The sequence below is a fragment of the Ipomoea nil genome, unplaced genomic scaffold (assembly GCF_001879475.1).
Source record: "Ipomoea nil cultivar Tokyo-kokei standard unplaced genomic scaffold, Asagao_1.1 scaffold0482, whole genome shotgun sequence".
NCBI lineage: Eukaryota > Viridiplantae > Streptophyta > Magnoliopsida > Solanales > Convolvulaceae > Ipomoea > Ipomoea nil.
Window position 1 is genome coordinate 1,967,476 of NW_017616910.1, and position 22,000 is coordinate 1,989,475.

At 35.6% G+C, this 22,000-nt stretch overlaps 3 protein-coding genes across 4 annotated transcripts; 2 read left to right on the forward strand and 1 right to left on the reverse strand.

Moving 5' to 3' along the window:
• Nucleotides 1-970: 970 nt before the first annotated feature.
• LOC109173856 (60S ribosomal protein L10) lies at nt 971-2,870 on the reverse strand. The gene is made up of 4 exons (XM_019323193.1): nt 2,789-2,870; nt 1,651-2,152; nt 1,351-1,432; nt 971-1,215 (listed from the first exon to the last, which is right to left on the reverse strand). Exons 1-4 carry the CDS (start codon nt 2,796-2,798, stop codon nt 1,147-1,149), a joined length of 663 nt encoding a protein of 220 aa, XP_019178738.1. The 5' UTR covers nt 2,799-2,870; the 3' UTR covers nt 971-1,146.
• A 4,297-nt stretch (nt 2,871-7,167) lies between these two features.
• LOC109173783 (26S protease regulatory subunit 6B homolog) lies at nt 7,168-10,659 on the forward strand. Its single transcript, XM_019323084.1, has 6 exons — nt 7,168-7,785; nt 8,714-8,944; nt 9,491-9,649; nt 9,778-9,930; nt 10,042-10,125; nt 10,329-10,659. Exons 1-6 carry the CDS (start codon nt 7,291-7,293, stop codon nt 10,461-10,463), a joined length of 1,257 nt encoding a protein of 418 aa, XP_019178629.1. The 5' UTR covers nt 7,168-7,290; the 3' UTR covers nt 10,464-10,659.
• A 6,898-nt stretch (nt 10,660-17,557) lies between these two features.
• Nucleotides 17,558-21,541, forward strand: LOC109173782 (probable inactive receptor kinase At5g58300). Of its 2 annotated transcripts, XM_019323083.1 has the most exons (4): nt 17,558-17,982; nt 18,970-18,997; nt 19,122-20,444; nt 20,549-21,541. In XM_019323083.1, exons 3-4 carry the CDS (start codon nt 19,136-19,138, stop codon nt 21,160-21,162), a joined length of 1,923 nt encoding a protein of 640 aa, XP_019178628.1. In that variant the 5' UTR covers nt 17,558-17,982; nt 18,970-18,997; nt 19,122-19,135; the 3' UTR covers nt 21,163-21,541. The 2 variants fall into 2 exon arrangements, with proteins under 2 accessions (XP_019178628.1, XP_019178627.1); XM_019323082.1 differs by lacking the exon at nt 18,970-18,997.
• The last annotated feature ends 459 nt before the right edge of the window (nt 21,542-22,000 follow it).

Here is a 22,000-nt window from a genome sequence, read left to right on the forward strand (position 1 = left end):
TGTTAGCGAATAGAGTTTTTGATAAACTATTTGTGTTCGTGTTCGGTAAGCGTTTGTTTATATTCGTTTATTAAGGTAAACGAACATAAAGAATAGGAACGGAAACAGAGACATTAGACGCTAACTTAGACCTTGATAAGCATATCTTCTTCGAAACATTAGAAGATATAGAAAAAATTTTATAAGACTATTTGTCCAAAACAGACCAATCAATGTTCGAACGCAAAGCCTTTCTTTCTCGGTCATCTATCTTAATAAGTGGCCGCATATAATTTATCAACCTCGCGACAAAGATTCGAAAGATTCATTTTAAACGAACAAATTTTAAAGCTCGTTTTATAAACGAACAGTCTAAACAATTGTAAGTTTGTTTGTTAAGAGCTCGTAAACAAGCTCGTTTGTGTTCGTTTGATAATGTTTAAGAACATGTTCATGAACAAGCAGTTAAACATAACAAACATTAATGAACGCTTAACAAACAAACACGAACATAATTTTCAAAACCATTACAAACGAACACAAACATGAATACTCTCACGAACAACCTCCGTTCGTTAACAACCCTAATTATTATTATTATTATTATTATTATTCGATAATATAGATTTCTTGACTGTCAAATTATATCCTACATCACATGAGCAAATAAATTGAACTAATCTAGTTTCAAGATTCAATGCTATATTCCTATACATAAGTTCAACCTAAACTTCAATACTGATGGCAGGAATTGAACCTCCACTCTATTGCTAAAAGCAAACCTAAACCCAAACTCCCATGATGTTAATTCCTTTTTGCTCTCTTTTGGGCGAATTTCTTTGTACTAAATGTATTTTACTTGTGAATAAGAACAAATACATTTCCTAAAGATGCCATATTTAAGTGTTCCCCCCAAGACTACATAATGAAAAAAATTGGCCCAAAAAATTCCAATAGAACACAACAACTTAACAATCAATATACCAATCAAGAATAAAAACAGAACAAACCAGCTGAATGAAAATAATTAAGTCTAAGCCATAAGCCCATGACATAACATATTCATAGAATCAGGTACATTGCTAGAAAACAAAATTAAAAACCAAAGTATCCTCAGTACATTTCATAAGTAGGTAGGGCAGGGCTTCTTGTAGTTTTATATATTGTTTATGCTGTTGCAGGTAAAAAAGCTCTTCCAGGTTTACGATTAGCAAGAGGCCCATGGCATCCAAAGAGCTGCAAAAAGGGAACATGATATTGTGTTACATCAACCACTCCATAGCATGTGGAATACAGATAAGAAGTTATGAACTGAAAGCATGAAACCAGAAATTCAAAATCAGTCGGGTTTGAAATGTTGGAAGAACAAACCTTAGCATTGACACCATCAGGTTGAATGCGGTTTTCTTTCTTATAGTTCACATAGTCGGTACGGCTGAACTTTGTGAAACCCCTGCAAACAAAGTGAATAGGAATAAACTTAAAGCTGATTAAAAGTTCAACTAGAGAAACCAATCCAGCAAAATTTTGTAGTGTTCAACAACAAAACCTCAATAGAAGTCACAACAGCATCAATAATCAATAATATAATTTATTATATCATACAGGTCTCGAAAAGAGCAATGTGGCATCCTAAAAATATAAAACAACAGAGTTGTAGAGATTACATACCACTTCCTGCTGACAATGATCTTTTGACGCCCAGGGAACTTGAACTTAGCACGGCGCAAGGCCTCCTGGGCATTGTTGCCATTGGCATCCTTGCAGCGCACAGACAAAAGAACCTGCCCGATGGCAACACGAGCACAAACACCCTGAGGCTTGCCAAAAGCCCCTCTCATGCCAGTTTGAAGCCTATCAGCTCCAGCACACGACAACATCTTGTTGATACGCAGAACATGGAAGGGGTGGACCCTGACCCTCAGGTGGAAGGCATCCTTTCCAGCGAACTTTGTCATGTACTTGTTGCAAGCAATACGAGCAGCTTCAAGTGCCTCACTTGACACATTCTCCTTCTCCCAACTAACCAAGTGCACACAGAAGGGGAACTCATCTACCCCCTTTTTCTTCATTCCAACATCATAGATCCTGATCTTTGGATCTGGCACACCACGGCAGTACCTTGATTTCGGGTAAGGCTTGTTCTTAATCTGACGGTAACACCTTGCTGGTCCTGGAGTCAGAAATTGTAGAAAATAAAAAAAGAGAGTCCGTGGATCAGTTCCACTCAATTCTTCTTCAATCCAACATAAACAATTGAGAAGGATTTATCAATATCAAAAAAAAAGAAACCCTCACTCCTCACAACCAATTCTCACAATACAGCAAATTTAAGAGCATGTTTTCCTCAAAGATTAACCTTAAAGCACCAAAATCACTTCACTTTTATTTAGACCTTAGATTAGAAACCTCTCTTTTGCACAATAATTGAAATAAGAACGAATCCCAAAGGAACACTTCCTATTACGGATTTGCAAAAACCAAGCTAATATCAAGAACATAATCACCCCCAAAACAAAATCAACAAATAATTCCCAGCGCATCTTCATGCTAAAAGACATCGCATAAATCTGGAATTAGCAGACCTCGAAGAGAAAGTATCTAAAACAAATAGAACAGCTCAATATATCATCATTTTCATGACCAAAAGAGAGACTACAAACAAAACACATTTCTATACAACCATAGCGAAAGAAATATATACAGATGCATAAACTAGACAACGAGCACAGACATGTATATATGCATATATGCATTTAATTTATCAATTTATGGTGTTTATAGAGAATATGAAGATGATTAGGCTTACTTCTTCCCATGGCGACGTCTGCTTGCGGCTCGGCTGATCTGCGGCAAATCGAAGTGAAAAACGAATAGGGAAAACGCGAAAGCACAATATATATATCGGGGAAAGGAAGCTGAGGTGAACCTAATGGGCTTACGTGTGCGCCTGCGTCATTCATGGGCCGACAGTTTGACCCGAAGATTCAACCCAAAGAACTTGGACTGGACCTTATGTTTATATCACGCTATTGAAAGGCCCGAAATATAATCCTTCGGCCCGATGACAATTATTGTCGGTTGGCATTACGACGTCGTTTCTTGAAAGTGGCATTACAACGTTGTTAGCTTGCCTATTAGTCATTAATTCAATCATTATTGTGTTGACTAATTAATGCCTAATGTTTATAATTGAATAAGTATATGAGAAGTTCATATATAAGTAATTGAATATCAAATTTGTTTATTTAAATATATAACTCAAAGTATATGAATACAAGATAAATATAGGAGATTCATTATAATTGTCACTAAAATAAATATTTGCAACTTTATAAAATCGATAGTCTAACTACTTAGTCTAGAAATGGTAGTATGAATAAATAATACTTTTGGTTTCAATTTTTCTAAATATTCTTAATTCTCTTTTGAGTAGCATTGTAATTGTAATTATCATCTTCACTATTTGTCCTCATTTTATTTTTGTTGGTAAATATGATGTAACCCAAATATCAAAACACTAAAGAAAATGTTTGGTTATTCACACATTTTAGAACAACAATTTATTTCAAACCACAAAAAAAATAAAAACACTGCAATTTACAACGTTTTCACTTAGAGTTTTGGAGAATTATTTCTCCAAAACACGCCCATTTTTTTTTTTTTAAAAAAATGTTTACTGTGGAAGAGCCGTTTTGACTCATTAAATGCCAAGAGTCAGTTTAGTTGGCTCATTTTTGAAATTGGAGCCTTGAGGTTCCTTGTTATAGGAGCCTCAAGACTCCCATGCCACTTTTTCCACCCATGTGAGAAAAGTGACAAAACTAAGGGGAGCCGGACGTTCGATTCCCCATATGTTTTATCTTATTTATTTATTTATTATTATTATTATTATTATTAGGTATTTTACATGTTAATCTAAATAGTTAATTTTCTTATTTTATTTTTATCATCTGCTGATATAATTCGCTGGTCAAACACACTAATATAATCTGCTATTTGCTAACTACTAACACAATTCGGTAGTTTCCCGCTTCAATTTGTTGTGCGATTTGAATACTCTCTTTGTCAACAAATCTCTCAAGTAGTTAATATGATTGACTTAACTATTTTTTTCATGTTATTAATAACATACTCGGTAAATAAATATATAGTGTTATTTTGTATTATAACGTTGATATTTATATGAGATCTGAATTTGAATCATTAAATCCAATCCAAACCATGTTTGTTTAGGATCGATATTTCATATTTGTCATCTAACCCATTACCCATCAGAATATCCGAATATATATATATATATATATATATATATATATATATATATATATATCACATTTATGATTTAACGTAACATCTCATAATAAAGTATAAATATTTGGGTTTAATTTTTGTGTATTTTAAAATATGTTATAAAATAGACTATGGATGAAATGTTTTAATATATTGTTTCATATTATCTATTTGTTTTAATCTTATCCATTCATTAGATATATAAATATAGAAATGTTTTACTTTTATAGTAAATATAAAAATAACAATGGGTTCTTGATGAAAGTACAATAAAGAATTGGGAGCTGAAAAACATATTTAGATATCAAGATTTTAATTAAACAATGATAGATTGTGTCATTTTTATAAATTAATAAGAAAAAAATTTTAAAAATAGAAACGCTACTTGGGAGGATGTTTCAAAATAAGTTATTATTTCAAGATCACAATAAGGTATAAAATATTTCAAAATAAATTATTACATGAAGATTATAATAACATATGGAGTCACAATGTATATATCATATATGTCTATGATTTTGTGCTGCTACTTTCTGTTGATATTCATGTTAATGATGATCTTAAATACCAGGCCTACGCGGGCGTGCTCACCACTATGATATCGGAGTTTCCCAAAAGCTGTTTATGGGTCTCCCCGCTAGAGAAGAAAGCGCTCAAACGTTCCTTGAATACCTCTTCGGGTTTGGGAAATTAGGGGTGCTGGGGTTACGTTTTGACCTCCAAAAATTGTTACGAAAGAGTCAAGTGAAGCAATATAATGCAACTGAGAGCCTTAGGGTTGGGGTTCTGGGGTTCAACCTTTTGGAAGAATATAATGCGACTAAAGGTGGTTGTGAAATACTCAAATGTGTGGGTCCGTTCAATCAAACTCGAACTCTGCTACTCATCAACTCAACTTAAGATTGTCTTCCTTTTCCTTATTGTTATGTAGGACTCTATTTATTATTTATTATTTTTTAAAATATACCGGTTTAATTATATATATATTCTTATACTTACTAGATCATTCCCGTATTTTTTTAAATGTGTTTTGAAAGTATATCAATGCAAAATTATATATGAGAAGTTCATATATAAATAATTTAATGTCGAATTTGTTTATTTAAATATGTAACTCATAGTATATGAATATAATTTAATATATGAGATTCATTATAATTGTTACTAATATTTTTTTTTAAATAGTAACTAAATATTTTTGTTGCAAACACCTAAATGACTGGTCACATATATTTAATGGTACCAGTCCTTTAGGTGTTTTGCTCAATGTTCTTTTTTTTTTTTTTTTTTTTTTTTTTTAAAGCAAACCAATGCGGTTTTATTTAGAGATAAACTGAAATAGAGTCAGGTGGGACAAGTGGACAACGTCCCAATACATAGTCATACCATGTTCAAAAGCGGTAGAAGGTAAAGTGTGAGCTAAATAATTATGTGATCTAGGAATAAAATTAATTGAGCAGAAATCAAACGTAACGTAAATATGCAAGCTTTGCAACCATAGATAGGTAGCACTGAAGTGTAATCTAGGAATAAAATTAATTGAGCAGAAATCAAACGTAACGTAAATATGCAAGCTTTGCAACCATAGATAGGTAGCACTGAAGTGTATGACAATTCGTGTATAGCTCTATAGAGTGTTCTCCATGAGCCCTTAGCCATGACAAGGCTTTTTTGCACGCGAATGCCTTGGCCATAAGTGGGGAGAAACAACTCAGGAAACTCAGGAAGACCGATCGTAGCCGAGTTCGTGGCGTGATGATACCCAGCGTCGACGTAGCACTTTCTCGGCCGTACTGCAGCTGGGTCAGCTGGGTCCCAACGATAGGGGAATGACGGCCGCGTGTACTTGTCGCAATGCCTGCATGGTGGCTGAAACACAACGATAGGGGAATGACGGTGGAGGCAGTGTTGGCAATACCAGCATCTTCGGCTACGCCAGCCGCGTGTACTTGTCGCAATGCCTGCATGGTGGCAGCCGCTGCGGCAATCAATTTCTTCGCCATTGGGAGACAGGCATCCCAAACCGCTCCATTCCGTGCTCACGTACTGAAACACAAAGAGCCAGCCAATAACGCCTCCACTGAGGCTCGAACTCACAACCTTCCAAATGAAAGTCCAACCCGAGTACCATTAGACCACATAGTCCTGGTGGATAAAAAAATTCATAATTTAAGGGATTTAGATGAAGTAGTAAAAATTTATTTATTTATTTTTTTAACTATAATGTAATCCAAAAAAATTCTTTATTGAAAGGTGGACACAGTTCCACAGCATAACGATCGGGCATTACGAGTTTACGTCGTCATTTTATTGGCAAATTATGCTGTGCATCCGTATGCACCATGCATGGTGCATACGGATGCAAAAACGACGTCGTTTTATTAAAAACGCACGTATCACTTAAAAAAAATAATTCAGTTTCGATTCCCAGCAACAACATATGAACTAAAATTCCAGAATCGATGAACTAAAATTCCAGAATCGATGAACTACAATTCCAAAATCAGTGAACTAAAATTCCAGAATCTATGAACTAAAATTTCAGAATCGATGAACTAAAATTCCAGAATCGATGAACTACAATTCCAGAATCAATGAACTAAAATTCCAGAATCTTTGAACTAAAATTCCAGAATGAATGAACAACATAATGCTGTTGAGGGGAATTGAACTTGATTTTTTTTTAAAGTGGGATGTGCGTTTTTAATAAAACGACGTCATTTTTGCATCCGTATGCACCATGCATGATGCACAACATAACTACTCCATTTTATTTTGCCTAGTTGTCATCAATTGGACTGGACCGTATGTTCATATCGGGCTACTGGATAGCCCATATTATAATCCTTCGGTCCGATGACAAGTTAGTCGGTTGGCTTTACTACGTCGTTTAGTTAGCCTATTCGTCATCAATCGGGTCTCTCTGTCAAGTTTCCACTTTTGATTGCTTTCTACGCCAAAACGAAGCTCCGACGGCCGAAGTTATCGACGACATCAAGCAGAAAAGAAGCGTAAAGAATGGCGACGCCGATGGTTCTGGACCCAAATCCAACTCCAAAGCCGATGGTTTTGGAGCTGCCGGCGACTCGATCCGGTACATCGACTCACGACCTCTCTTCCGACGCCGATGACGATCTCTACTCGCGGCTGAAATCCCTGGAGCGGCAGCTGGAGTTTATAGAGATCCAAGAGGAGTACGTGAAGGATGAGCTGAAGAATCTGAGGCGGGAGCACCTCCGGGCGCAGGAGGAGGTCAAGCGGATCCAGTCGGTGCCGCTCGTGATAGGGCAGTTTATGGAGATGATTGACCAGAACAACGCGATTGTCGGTTCCACCACCGGCTCCAATTACTATGTCCGGATTCTTAGCACCATCAATCGGGAGCTTCTCAAGCCCTCGGCTTCTGTTGCATTGCACCGCCACTCGAATGCCCTTGTCGATGTGCTTCCTCCGGAAGCTGACTCCAGTATTTCGTTGCTCAGCCAATCTGAAAAGCCCGATGTCACCTACAATGTACGTTTATGGTCTTCAAATTGTTCGATTTGTGTTTATATATGCTGCTAGAGTGTTAGCAATATTCATTGTTTATGCTTATTAGTTAACTGGGATTTCTATGGCCTCAAACAGGTTAGGTTTTAGGGTTAACATTCAACGTACTTTTGATTTTTTAAACGATTAGGGTTTTACATTCAGAGGGGTAGTCTGGTGCTTATAAAGCTAATGCGATGTCTGTTTCTTATTTTGATTTTCTGTTAAAGTAAACTGCTTCTTATCAATTTGCAATTCTTTGCTGAGTGCAAAGTTTTTAGTTATTGAAGTGTAATGTACCATACTTGTGCGGTTAGGCTGTTTAGGTTATAGTATAGATCTTTGTGTACAGAATGCCTTTGAGCTTTTCTTAATTATTGTGATTTTATTGATTTTCTTCTGTCTTAAACTTGAAGCCAATACAGAAGTGCTACTGAAACTCGCATAATAATCTAATGGGTTGGCATATATGGTTTTAAGGGAAAAACTTATCATCTAAATTTGAAGGGGAGCAATTTGTGTTTTTGCTGCTAGCTAGGAGTTGTCTGATCATGTTAATTATGAAAATTTAGAAGCACTTACATAGCAGCTCAGCAAGATAGGATTTATCTATTTGTATGTATAATGTGTTGCCTGTTTTGTGTGAAGTGCCTTATTTTCCATTCCTTTTTTGGCACCAAACCAATGAAAAAACACCCCATCTAGAATTGAGTATTGGCAATGTGTTTCGAAAAAGCACACCCTCCTCTTCAAGTTTGCTTGCTCAACTTTCCATGACGTTAGAGTATTAGATTGGCTTTTATGTATATAATAAAGCATATGCAAATTTTAGAGTCAACATTTTTACAAATTGTATCAGTTGCTTGATGTGTTTGCTTTGCTCCTTGCTCTTATTCATTTTTAATATCTGCAGGATATTGGAGGATGTGACATTCAGAAGCAGGAAATCCGTGAGGCAGTGGAGTTACCTTTGACTCATCATGAGTTGTACAAACAGATCGGTATAGATCCTCCCCGTGGTGTCTTACTCTATGGTCCTCCAGGTACTGGTAAAACTATGCTTGCAAAGGCTGTTGCTAACCACACAACGGCATCTTTCATTAGGGTTGTGGGCTCAGAATTTGTCCAGAAGTACCTGGGTGAGGTATGCTTTGAAGTCCATCCTTAGAGCGCCTCTACTGATTTTATTTTGATCACTTTCGAAATTGAGACTTCTACTTTAATAGTTTTCTATATATTTTTTGTCAAGCATATCTCATAAATGTTAGTTTAAGACCAAGTAACAGAAGAGAAGATATAATATTGGGTGTTCACTTTATCTCATATTCTCATAGAGGTTCCAGAATTGTTGCTATATCATTTTAAATCATCCTAATCTTCTCTCCTGTGCAATTAGAGTTACTTGTTTGGATGCAAATGGATTCCGAATCCATAATGAGGTTTTATATGGGTTTACTATTTTTTTTTTCTCTTTTATATGGGTTTACTATTTTTTTTTTCTCTTTTATATGGGTTTACTATTTTTTTTTCTCTCTTTTATATGGGTTTACTATTTTTTTTTCTCTCTATTTTACTACTTTGTTTTAGTTGTTAGGATGCACATTTTAATTCCCAAGCCATAGTGGTAGCCACCAGTGGTGGGCTTTTATGACACTGTTCTGTTTTCACATCGATTCCATAATTCTTTCAGGGTCCCCGTATGGTTCGTGATGTTTTCCGCCTAGCCAAAGAAAATGCCCCTGCAATCATATTCATTGATGAGGTAGATGCAATTGCCACTGCTAGGTTTGATGCTCAGACTGGTGCTGATAGAGAAGTTCAGCGTATTCTAATGGAGTTGTTGAATCAGGTATTTTTGTTGCCCCAGATCCTGGATCAATCTTTTAATAAAACTTCAGCTCCATTAATGCTGTCCCGTTCTTTCACGCCCTATCTTGCCTTTGTTTATATGTTCTCTAATATTACCGTCTCCTGCAGATGGATGGGTTTGACCAGACTGTCAACGTGAAAGTTATAATGGCAACTAATCGAGCAGACACATTGGACCCTGCACTTCTGCGTCCTGGAAGGCTTGATCGGAAGATTGAATTTCCATTGCCAGATAGGCGTCAAAAGAGGCTTGTGTTTCAGGTGGATATGCTTATACTTTGACGATTCCATCTTTGTGTATATATAGGAAAATATATTATACCTGTCTATTTTAGCCGCATGTAGATCTAAGTATAAGATAATTCTGGACAGGTGTGTACTGCTAAGATGAATTTAGGTGATGAGGTAGACTTGGAGGACTATGTTTCCAGACCTGATAAGATCAGTGCTGCTGAGGTAAGTTTCTCAATACTTCTATTTACAATTGGAGTGTGCTTAAGCTTGAGAAAAAAGACGATTTCTACTGACCCGCATGATTTGCATTATATTCAACTGTGATTAAGATTTGAGTCCATGATGATCTCATTGTGAAAACTCAATGAAGTTGTTGAATACAACCAGTTCAATGGCAATACTAATAACTCGGTTGGTTTTGGCAGATAGCCGCTATTTGTCAAGAAGCGGGAATGCATGCAGTGCGCAAGAACCGGTATGTTATCCTCCCCAAGGACTTCGAGAAGGGCTACAGGACAAATGTTAAGAAGCCTGATACAGACTTTGAATTCTACAAGTAAAAATCCGGTAGGAGCCGAGAAGAGAGTCCAGCCATATATGTGCCTGCTAAAAATTTTAATGGATAACTTTTCAGGAATGCAAACATGCTGCTTATGTATTTTAGAACCTTTGTCTTTCGCCATCCATGAATTGATGATTTAAAGAACACTTGGATTGTTATTTTCTCTCAAAGGATACTGTATAAATTAGTGCATTCATGTGTTGCCCTTTTAATCTAAGATGTCATTCCTTGGTGGAAAAACTTCTTAGAAGTAGTTGGGATTTAAAGTTCGAGGGATTCAAACTTTTGTCCCTTTTATTTTGGTGGAATTCGAAAACCTTGATTAGGGATGTAAACGAGCCGTCATCGAGCTCGATAAACAATAAGTAGGTTCGAGTTCGAAAATTGAAGTTCGAGCTTGGCTCGAGTTTCAGTCGAGCTTTGACTGAGTTGTTTGCGAGTTGTTCGGCTATATATATATATGTGTGTGTGTGTGTGGATGTATGAGGCCTGTGAATGGCTTGATGAGCTATAAGCCTAAAACATTTGAGCTTGAGCTCGACTTATTAAGAAACGAGTTGGTTTGAGTTCGGTTTGAACTCGAAATTGACCGAGTGGTTCGTAAGTAGCTCGGCTCATTTATCCCCTAACCTTGATATTTATTTTGACTTATATTATCCCAATTTAAATATTACGTAAATAACAAACAAGGTAGAAAATACAGGGAAACTATAAATTTTAAAATTGTAAAATTACATAAATAAATTTCAACCCGTTTACCAACTGTTACAAGGATTAGCATACATTCAAATTCATGCATGCTGCGGGCTTCAAAACATACGATGACAAGACTTAGAAATCATGTTTTCTCCCCGCCAACTCCACGAACAGCTTTTACCCTCACTTTGAGTGATTGTATACTTGCGTTTATCCTAAAACACGAGTTGAATAATTCGAACTCCAAAATTTAGACAGATTTAACGTCAAAAGAACTTTAAGAAAAGGATATGATGTGGGTTCCGATTGTCTCTAGCCTATAGGCTAGCCTATGAGTATTGACTAACTCATAGGATGTTTGGTAGGCTGGAATTGTAATTTCATTCCTACTAAATTCTATAGTTTGATTGAAAAGAATTGTAATTTTTATGATCTCCCTTCGAAATAGCAATTCAGTGTGGAATTGTAATTCCATGATAAATAATTATTTAATTATTTTCTTCTTATTATTATTATATGAGAACATTTTAATCTTTATTTACTTTTTCCCTTTTAATTTCCCCATCATTCTATTAATGCTTACCAAATAATGTAATTTAAATTTTCACTTTATTCTTTTCTTATCAAATTACAATTTTTTTCTTTTCTAATTTCCTCATTCCAGCCAAACGTATCTCTATCATGGGGAGTGGGGGAAAGGTTAGCATCAATAATCTATCTCCTAAATCCTAATAGAAGTATATAGGGAGTGGGGTCTGCAAGATTCTGAGCAAAAGCTCAGTGTCAAGCGCATAATTGACACAAGAAATAATTATTCATTTTGCCATCCATCCAGCCCAGCCATCATTCCCTTGGCATATTATTATATGCATGATGACAGTTCCTGTGTCACTTTTGTCGGTTGCTGCCATTACATTATCATTCTCTCTTTAATTTGTGGCTTCTGCGCTTCCGCCTACGCGACGCCGGGTTTGCGCCAAATCTGGAGCAAAACGGTAATTAGCAATAATCCAAAAATGTTAGCTAGAGACAATGGGGACACTTGCATTGTGTTCAATCAAACTTAATTCATCTCTCCACTTTGACATACATATATTATATATATCCTCTTGCTTGTTTGCGCTTCTTCATCGGCTTCCCCCCGCTTTTTTGTTGCAACTGCGGGTGTCTATACATATGAGCCTTTGATTTTATTTGATTTCATTGGATCAACCAATAATCATGTCGATTTTCAAATCTTGTCCCATGGTTAGTTTGTATATGCTACCTGAGACACGTGCCCTTTGAGTGAAGCTCGGGTTCTAACGAGTATAAGATTATTATAAGTTAAATCTATTTAGGTTATTCATAATTGACTTGTGCTCCTTGATATGCTGCGCCCTAACCGACCACAAGGAAGTGAACCAAGAAGATCGATCAGTAGTCAACTCTTTCAAAAAGTCCAACTTGAAATCTTGTGATTACGAAGTCAACTGTTCCACTAATTTGGTTGGAGTTGCCCATGTACAAGTGATATTGATAGTGCTTATTCATGTTAAAGTACCACTTAACTGTTCACGTCGTCATTGGTTGGTGCTATAGAAAAGTCTATAAATTTCGTTTTCGGCAATAGGTCGGGCAACCATAATTGGGTTTTTCAAATCTTGTCCAAGGTGTGTACACACACAATATTGATAGTAAATGTCCAATTATAAATATGTGCACGAGCTGAGTAATATTGATAGTTCTTATCCGGCGACGGTTTACACCAAGTTGATATGCTGCGCCCTAACCGACCACAAGGAAGTAAACCAAGAAGATCGATCAGTAGTCAACTTTTTCAAAAAGTTCAACTTGAAATCTTGTGATTACGAAGTCAACTGTTCCACTAATTTGGTTGGAGTTGCCCATGTACAAGTGATATTGATAGTGCATGCGCATGTTAAGGTACCACTTAACTGTTAACGTCGTTATTGGTTGGTGCTATAGAAAAGTCTATAAATTTCGTTTTCGGCAATAGGTCAGGCAACCATAATTGAGTTTTTCAAATCTTGTCCAAGGTGTGTACACACACAATATTGATAGTAAATGTCCAATTATAAATATGTGCACGAGCTGAATAATATTGATAGTTCTTATCCGACGACGGTTTACACCAAGTTAATGTACTACTTAACCATCAACACTACCGTTAGTACTATGAAAAAAGTTTATAAATGTCATCTTTTAACAAGTAGCAACTAGGCAACCTATCAACAATCGTTTGAATAGGGATGAGATATATACTACTCAATTGATGGTATTCGTTGCTATTATAAAGACATTATTGTTTATATTTTTGACAAATAGATAATCATAAAACATATTTGAAATACCTTTATCAACGTACAATTTATTAAATCGTGTTAGAGTACTATTTGACCACTAATATCAATATTATTGAATGGATTAGTGTGAATTTTTTAAATAAAGATTTAATACTTCTCATAAATATATATTCAACTTTTTTTTAACCAATAAATATAAATTGTATAACAAAAAATATACCCTTGCAAGAATATAAGCAATATTTTCCATTCAAATTAAAAGTACAATAATATTAATTTCAATTACTGCTATAATAATATACTCATCACTATCAATAAATTTTAAGTGGAATTATTTGTAGAGATGTTAACGTTCCTTATCCGAAGTATGATTGCAATGGTGAGAGAGACCTGAACAAAATCCCATGGAAATAATTGCAGCCTTTAGGTACAATAAAATTCTTTAAATATTTTTAAAAGAGAATTATATTATTTAGTGGGGCAGACTATATTCAATAGATTTATGTGGAAAATGTTTCATTGTTTACTAAAAGTAGCTCAAGTTCACTTGAAAATGTTATGTTCAAACATTGGGATCAAAATTTGAATTATATATCTAAAGGTATTGATTCAAGTGGAAAAACATGATTCGCTTAAATATGTACTTAGAGGTATAATCTTGAAAAGAGTGTCTGAGTAGATAAAGTATAATTTTTGTACACAAAGCTTGACTTTTACTCAAGAAAATGTTTGATCCAGAGCTCTATAACATGTCACATATATATAAGAGTCCGTTATTCGACCTTGCAGTTGCTTCTTCATTTTTTATTTAATATTCTAATGCAGAAAAATATGGGAGAATAAAAAGAATAATTTTCATTACTAAAAAGTTTGAATTCGATAGTGAAGTAACATAAATAGGCAAACACATGAAGTAATTGAAATTAAATTCAATAATATAATACAAAACTGTTTGTCTTAACGCAATATTAGTTTTAAGTACTCCTTCTATCTCATTTTATTTGTTATGTTTACTATTCAATATTCATTAGTCAAATCAACTCTTTCTTCCTTCCTTATTTTCTCTATTAGTTTTTAGTTATTTTTATATTTAAATTTTGTGTGTTTTATAGTGCTTTTCATGTAGTTTGTAAATATATAAATTTTATATGCTAATATTAAACTTAATGTTATGAAAAATTGAATTCAAAATTACTTCAGTCATGTCCGGCCGGTTAATCGAACTAGACACATAAAATGGGACGTAAGTAATACTATTTACAAAGTGGGGGCTCAAGGAATTAGGGGATTTGGCTATGATTACAAGAGGAAAAGAACAAGGGATTAGGAAAGAAAAAGAAGGGTGTGATGGATCCAAAAGAGTAGAGGAGGGAAAATGCAATTGGATAGAGAAGAAGAAGAAAGAAAGAAAGAAACATTAAAGCAGCCTTAGCTTGTTTTGTGGTCTAAATCAAATAATCGACCACTTTGCAACACTGACCAAATTTGTTCCATTGTCAAATTGATGTGTTGTGTCGATTTTGGACCAAATGGTTCAACACTGTCCCACTTTAGCAGTGCAATTCATCAACTTTGATCTAAAGCTTTACTCCTTACTATATTTCTCTTTTAAAACTACCCTTTAGTAACATTCATTTCTTACTCCTAAAATACTGTTGCAAAAATCAGTTTAGGCGCCCGCCTAGACGCTAGGTGTCCCTAGACCGTGGCAATTTTCTCCCTAGGCGCTCACTTAGGCGACCAGCCGCCTAGGCGTCCGCCTAGCGCCTAACTCGGTTGACTTGACCGCCTAGCGTCTAACTTAGTCAAGTTAACTCGTCTATTTTGATCGAGTTAACCCGATCAGCTCGGCCTTGCGAAATTTTTTTTCAATATATATATATATATATATATATATATATATATATATATATATATATATATATATATATATATATATATGTGTGTGTGTGTGTGTGTGTGTGTGTGTGTGTGTGTGTGTGTGTGTGTGTGTGTGTGTGTGTGCGCATATACATACATATATATAATATGACATATATACACCCGTAGACTAGTTTGATACTTTGAATCTTTGGATGATTGAAGTATTTGAGTAATTCATATTTGAGTATTTTTTTATTTTTAATATTGTTTTGATGTTATGACTTATAAATTATCATTATTTCATTTATTTTGATGTGTTATTTGATTGAATGTTGAAAACAGCCTCATTAAAATTATCAAACTACAAGTCTGCACTATTTTTTTGGCGCCCGCCTAGATTCTGCCTAGGCGCTAGGCGCTGCCTGGGCGCCCGACTAGCGCCTAGCGCCTATTGCAACCACGCGGCCTAATCGCTCCTACTTGAAAACTGATGGTGAATGTAAATTGCATAATGTCTTTCAACTGGTCTACAGGTTTCCAAATACTTATACACTAATGTCCACGACAAAATTAAATTCATACCTCCATTTTAAAATTTATTTCGTAAGATAACATTATTATATATTATGATGATTTATTTTCAAAAAAAAAAAATATATTATGATGATTTGTTTTAAATGAAACACTTAATTTGAACTAATGTTCTAAAATTTGTTTCGTAAGATAACATTTTTATGATGATTTGTTTTAAATGAAAAGACTTAAACTGAACTGATGTGTACATAGTAATGAGCTTGGAAAAGTTGCCTTAATTGAACTTAATAGAGTCTCGACTGAATGTCTTGATAAGTTGCATTTTACAGAAAATGAATACCAATACAATATGCTAACAAATACCTATTTAATATAATTGTAGTAAGATTGACCAATTTGTTTACGCAACCATTAAAGAAAAAAGAAAAAAAAACAATGTATATTATATCATGAAATCAACCAACTCGCCACAATTGTTATTGTCTAGACATTAGTGTCGAAGACATCTTTATCTTAGGAGACTTTATTGTCCATCTAAGTTGTCAAGTGAAAAATACTAATAGATGAAATCTAGTTTAAAATATTGTAATTATCAAGTTTTATATTTGACCAACTCAACTGGAATTGTCATGTTATGATAAATTGTAATGTAATATTAAGTACTCCGTAATACAAATGTGAACAAATTACTCGGGCGGTGAGTAGATTGTCAACTTATGTTTTTGGGTACAACGTTAAAATTGCTGCATCAATAAATATGTTTTACAATTCACCACCAAACAACAGACGGACATTTCATGTTCAAGCTGATAAAAGTAAATGCCAACTACTTTGAGACGCAATTATGACAGTGGGTCTCAAATCCCAACTGGAATTACAGTATATAATTTGGGATTGATTGGTACAATTCTTTGACCAATACATTCCTCGATCTTGTTGAAATGTTGGGAACATAAATTTAGGGGAAATAATAACTGCATTCACATTATTATTTTTTAAATATAAAAATCAATTGATGTGGAGGAGAGAAGTAAAAAAATTAAAATTAAATAAGTCATTAAATTTTTAATAAAATAACAATTAAGTTACTAGATTTGAAAAAACTTCGAATTAATATATAAGTTTTTAAAAAATGCAATTAAGTTACTTTTACTTGCTATAATAATTATAATAATTACAAAATAGAATAAAAGGTCAAAATAAATGTATAATTACCTAATTTATGGGAGAAGTCTCTCAATGTAAAATCTAGAGAGGTTTGATTTTGATTAGTGTTTATTAATTCTTTTGGCTATTTATCTCATCTCATGTGGTTATTGTACCAGTGTACCATCTTTTGTTGTACACTTGTGGTGGATAAATGGGAAATCAAAGAAATCTAAAGCAATACTATTAGTAATCATTCTCATTCCATCCTACTACTAAACATGTTAAATATTTTTATCAAAACCCATTATCATTATCAAGTATTTGATACCCATTCCGATTTCTATGTGTGAACCAAACACACCCCAAAAGTATAAAATTGAGAGACTATTTTGCGTTAAATTTTAAAGATGAGGTCTAAAATTAAAATTAGCACAGAATTGAAGGACTAAAAGTAAAACTAGATTCTTTCAAAAAAAAAAAAGTAAAATCAGATAAATACTCCGTAACGGAAATGAGAATACGTAGAACCGAAATAATCCACGTTTAGTCCAACTAACACATTCTTTCTCTCTCCTCTGTTTGTTGAAAGATGAGTGACCAAAGTCACCTCACTCTCATTCCAAATTCTCAGCTCTCTCAACATTCAACAAACGCTTCTCCTTCTTCTTCTTCTCTGACCGTTCAGTCCATTCTCGTGCTGTTTACTCGGAAATCACGTTAACGCAGATCTAATCTTCGCTCTCCTGGAGTTTAAGCAGGCAGAATTCAGCTCGGAATTGCGTACGTTGGGATCTAGAATCATCATCCATCAGAGCTCAGAATGCAGTTACTGCGTCTAGGTTGCGCCGAGTTCGTACGCATGTTCGATTTCGAGGTCCGAGACGTCTGTGTTTTGGAACTCCTAGCTCAGCATTCATTGTAGTGGTAGTGTTTACAGAAACAGCAAGAGTTTTCGGCAAATGCTGCGAGGTAATTTCTCACTTGTAGTTGCGCAGGTGTTTTTTTTTTTGTTTTTAATCTGCATTTCTTCGTTTGAGGTTAATTGTAGAGTGTTGTTGTAGATCTGAGAGATAACTGGTCTCCGTTTCGTTGTGTTTGAATTTTGATTGGAGCTCCGTGGGGCTGATAATGTTGAGAACTTTCGACGTTTAATTTCGAGTGATTATATCACTGTTGTGTGCATCCGAAATGCAAATTTTAGGATTCCTAATTAGTACTCTGAGACGAATGTGATTTTGCTTGTTTACTAGCCTCCCCTGGCTCAATCCTAAACGGAATATAGTTTAGTATCTCCTTATGTTTACACCTGCAAAATGTGGCTCTTATTGGTGTTTAGAGTATGATGTTTCAGTTGGGCAGATAAAGAGACTAATCACAAATTGGTTGTTATAGTGGAGGGTTTTAAGTCTAGGGTGCTTGTTCGGGTAAATTGTCATCTCTGCTTCTGCTGGTTCTTTGGAGGCCTTGTTCTTCATTTGTGGTATTGTGGTGGGATAGAGTGTGGGGACTATCCCTTCAACACCAAGTTTGGACAACTCTTGACACTCTGGGATTGTGTGGAGGACCCCACAAATCCCCTAATCCCCTATATCGGGTTAAAAATAAGGAAGGAATTGAACAACTCAACAACCCTTAGATGTTTATTGTTATTGTGATTACACTTGAGCTTTTTGCTACCGAACACTGCCAAGACAAGTCACACCTGTTTATCAACTAAACCAGCAGTATTCCTAAACTTTGCATCTATAAAGCTATATCACATGTTTGAAGGTGTGGAAAAATAATTTGCTTCTTCAGATCATAAAGCATATGACATACATAATGAGCTTCTAGTTCTAGCTTTTCTGTAGCTTTATCCTAAAATTTAGCTTTAAGCTGATTGAATATAGAAATGTTTCCTACACTGATGCACAATTGAATCACTGACTTATTTTGCAATATTTTGACTGTTATCAGAGAAGTACCAGTTTCTTGCTATGTGCCGGTATATTCTTTCTCATTTATGCCTGCCTGCCTGGTGCTGTGAATATTTATTGTTTGGCCATATTTCAGACCCAAAAGTGTTTCATAACTTCTTTTGTTTTATTTTTTATCCTGTGTTATCTCAGGAAGATCTCAGGGCATGAACCACTTTTGCTTTCATATAACCAGTCGTATTGTCATGAAAATCTGCTCCATATACCAACTTCTTTGCTCACTTTTTGTTCTAGCAACACTTTTTTCCCTGGCTCGTGGTGATTTGAGCTCAGATGAGCAAGCCCTTCTTGCCTTTTCTAATTCTGTACCCCATGGTCGCAAGATCAACTGGAGTCCCGGTAGCCCCATATGTTCATCATGGGTAGGAGTTAACTGTAGTGAAGGTACTGCTCCTCGTGTGGTTGCTGTTCGACTTCCAGGAATTGGACTCACTGGGCCAATCCCTGAAAAGACCCTTGGAAAGCTAGATGCCTTGAGGGTTCTTAGTCTTCGAGCCAATTTTCTAAATGGAAGTCTTCCTTCTGACCTCACTTCTCTTCCCTCTCTCCAGTACCTTTTCCTTCAGCATAACAACTTCTCTGGTGATATTCCAACCAGTTTTTCTCCTCAATTGTACATTTTAGATCTTTCATATAATTCCTTCAGTGGTAGCATTCCTGCAGCGGTTCAAAATTTGACTCAACTTATAGGATTGAACCTCCAAAATAACTACCTATTTGGACCTATACCAAATCTTGTGCTCCCAAGGCTGAAACATTTGAATTTAAGTTACAACCATCTTAATGGTTCTATTCCATCACCCCTTCAAAAGTTTCCAAATTATTCATTTGTGGGAAACTTATTGTTGTGTGGATTACCTTTAGTTCCCTGTTCTCCTCTTCAACCTCCATCCCCTGCCCCTGGTACACCTCCCAGAAAACAAGGCCACAAGAAGAAACTTAAGTTAGGAATTATTATTGCGATTGCCGTTGGTGGGGCTGTGCTCCTCTTTCTAGTAGCCCTATTCATTTTCTTGTGCTGTCTGAAGAAAAAAGAGAGTGATGATAGGGGTGCTCGCAATGGAAAACCTCCTAACAGAGGAAGGAGTGAGAAACCCAGGGAAGAATTTGGTAGTGGGGTGCAGGAGCCAGAGAGAAATAAGCTGGTTTTCTTTGAAGGATGCTCATTTAATTTTGATCTTGAGGACTTACTGAGGGCTTCAGCTGAAGTTCTGGGAAAGGGAAGTTTTGGGACAGCATACAAGGCTATTCTGGAGGAGTCAACAACAGTGGTTGTAAAACGACTAAAAGAAGTCATTGTGGGGAAGAGGGACTTTGAACAACAGATGGAAATCATTGGTGCAGTTGGACAACACCCTAATGTAGTGCCTTTGCGTGCTTATTATTACTCCAAGGATGAGAAGCTTCTAGTCTATGATTATTTCTCAAGAGGCAGTTTATCAATGCTTCTCCATGGTATGTACTTTTTTATTCTTCCCTTCTCCACTAGTGTGTGAGTGATGCTTTTTCATATTGGTGATAGGTATATCATTCATCCATCTGTCTGCATTTTGTTACAGGAAACAAGACCATTGAAAGAACTCCTTTGGACTGGGAAACTCGAGTTAAAATAGCCCTTGCAGCAGCAAGGGGGATTGCTCATATCCAGTCTACGGGTGGTGCCAAATTAAGTCATGGAAATATTAAGTCGTCAAATGTCCTTCTCAACCAAGATTTTGATGCGTGTGTCTCTGACTTTGGTTTGGCCCCTCTCATGAACTTCCCTGCAGCTCCTTCTCGGCATCCTGGGTACCGTGGTCCAGAGGTTATAGAAACCCGGAAACACACCCACAAATCAGACGTTTACAGCTTTGGTGTCTTATTGCTAGAGATGCTCACCGGAAAACTGCCAATTCAATCACCTGGGCGCGATGACATGGTTGATCTTCCAAGATGGGTCCAGTCCGTGGTCAGGGAAGAATGGACTGCTGAAGTCTTTGACGTGGAACTAATGAGATTTCAGAACATAGAAGAAGAGATGGTTCAGATGCTGCAAATTGCCATGGCATGTGTTGCAAGGGTTCCTGATATGCGTCCTAACATGGATGAAGTCGTTAGAATGATCGAAGAGGTCCGGTTATCTGACTCAGACAACAGGCAATCTTCAGAAGAAATCAAATCCAGGGACTCATAACCAAAAACCGCTTCATTCCTTGCCCTGATTCTATGCCCTTTGCTTCTGAGTTTCAATCTGTGAGTTTCTGAAATTTCATCTACTACTTCAAATGCCTATATATTGTTCCAGTGTACATGCCCCGTAGGTGAGAACGTGAGATGATTTCCAAGTTCAACCTTCCACCAATGGCTCAATTTGGAGAGTGATTTTACTAATACATATCTTCTCCTTTCCTTAGACATGTTAGGGATTTTTTTTTTCTTTAATAGAGTTCAAGAATAATTTCATTTTTACTCATCTCATCATTTCTTGTTAAAGTTCATTATACTGCGAAACCATCAAAGCTGATTGATGATCTTTTATCTATAATGAAATTGTGAAGTATTAGCTCAGGCAACCTCGTCTTCTTGTAGTTTAGGTATATGCAGCTTACTTATCCGTTTATATGGAACACATAATTCAGTTTATATCAGAGCAGGTCACGTTTTAATTTGAATGAAACAAATCATTCAATTACAATCAAGTTGGTTAGATAGTTGTGCAACCAAATTGATCAGACAATTAGTTTGGTAATTACAAAGTTTTAAGTTCGACTTACTCAATTAAGATCACAAGGCTAGTTTTGCCCCCAATTTTTCTTTTTGGCACTGTTTGGGCATTAACATTTTGAAGAACTTTTTAAAGTGTAATACAGACTAAATGTTTATGTTAGAAAGAAAGGAAAAAAGATATATTTTCCGAAACTAATAGAAATAAACTAGTTAATTAATTAAATGAGTACGACATTCACTAGAATAGAATAGAATAGAATGGAATTAATTCCAAACAGGTCTTACGGCGTCCACGATGAGTATCT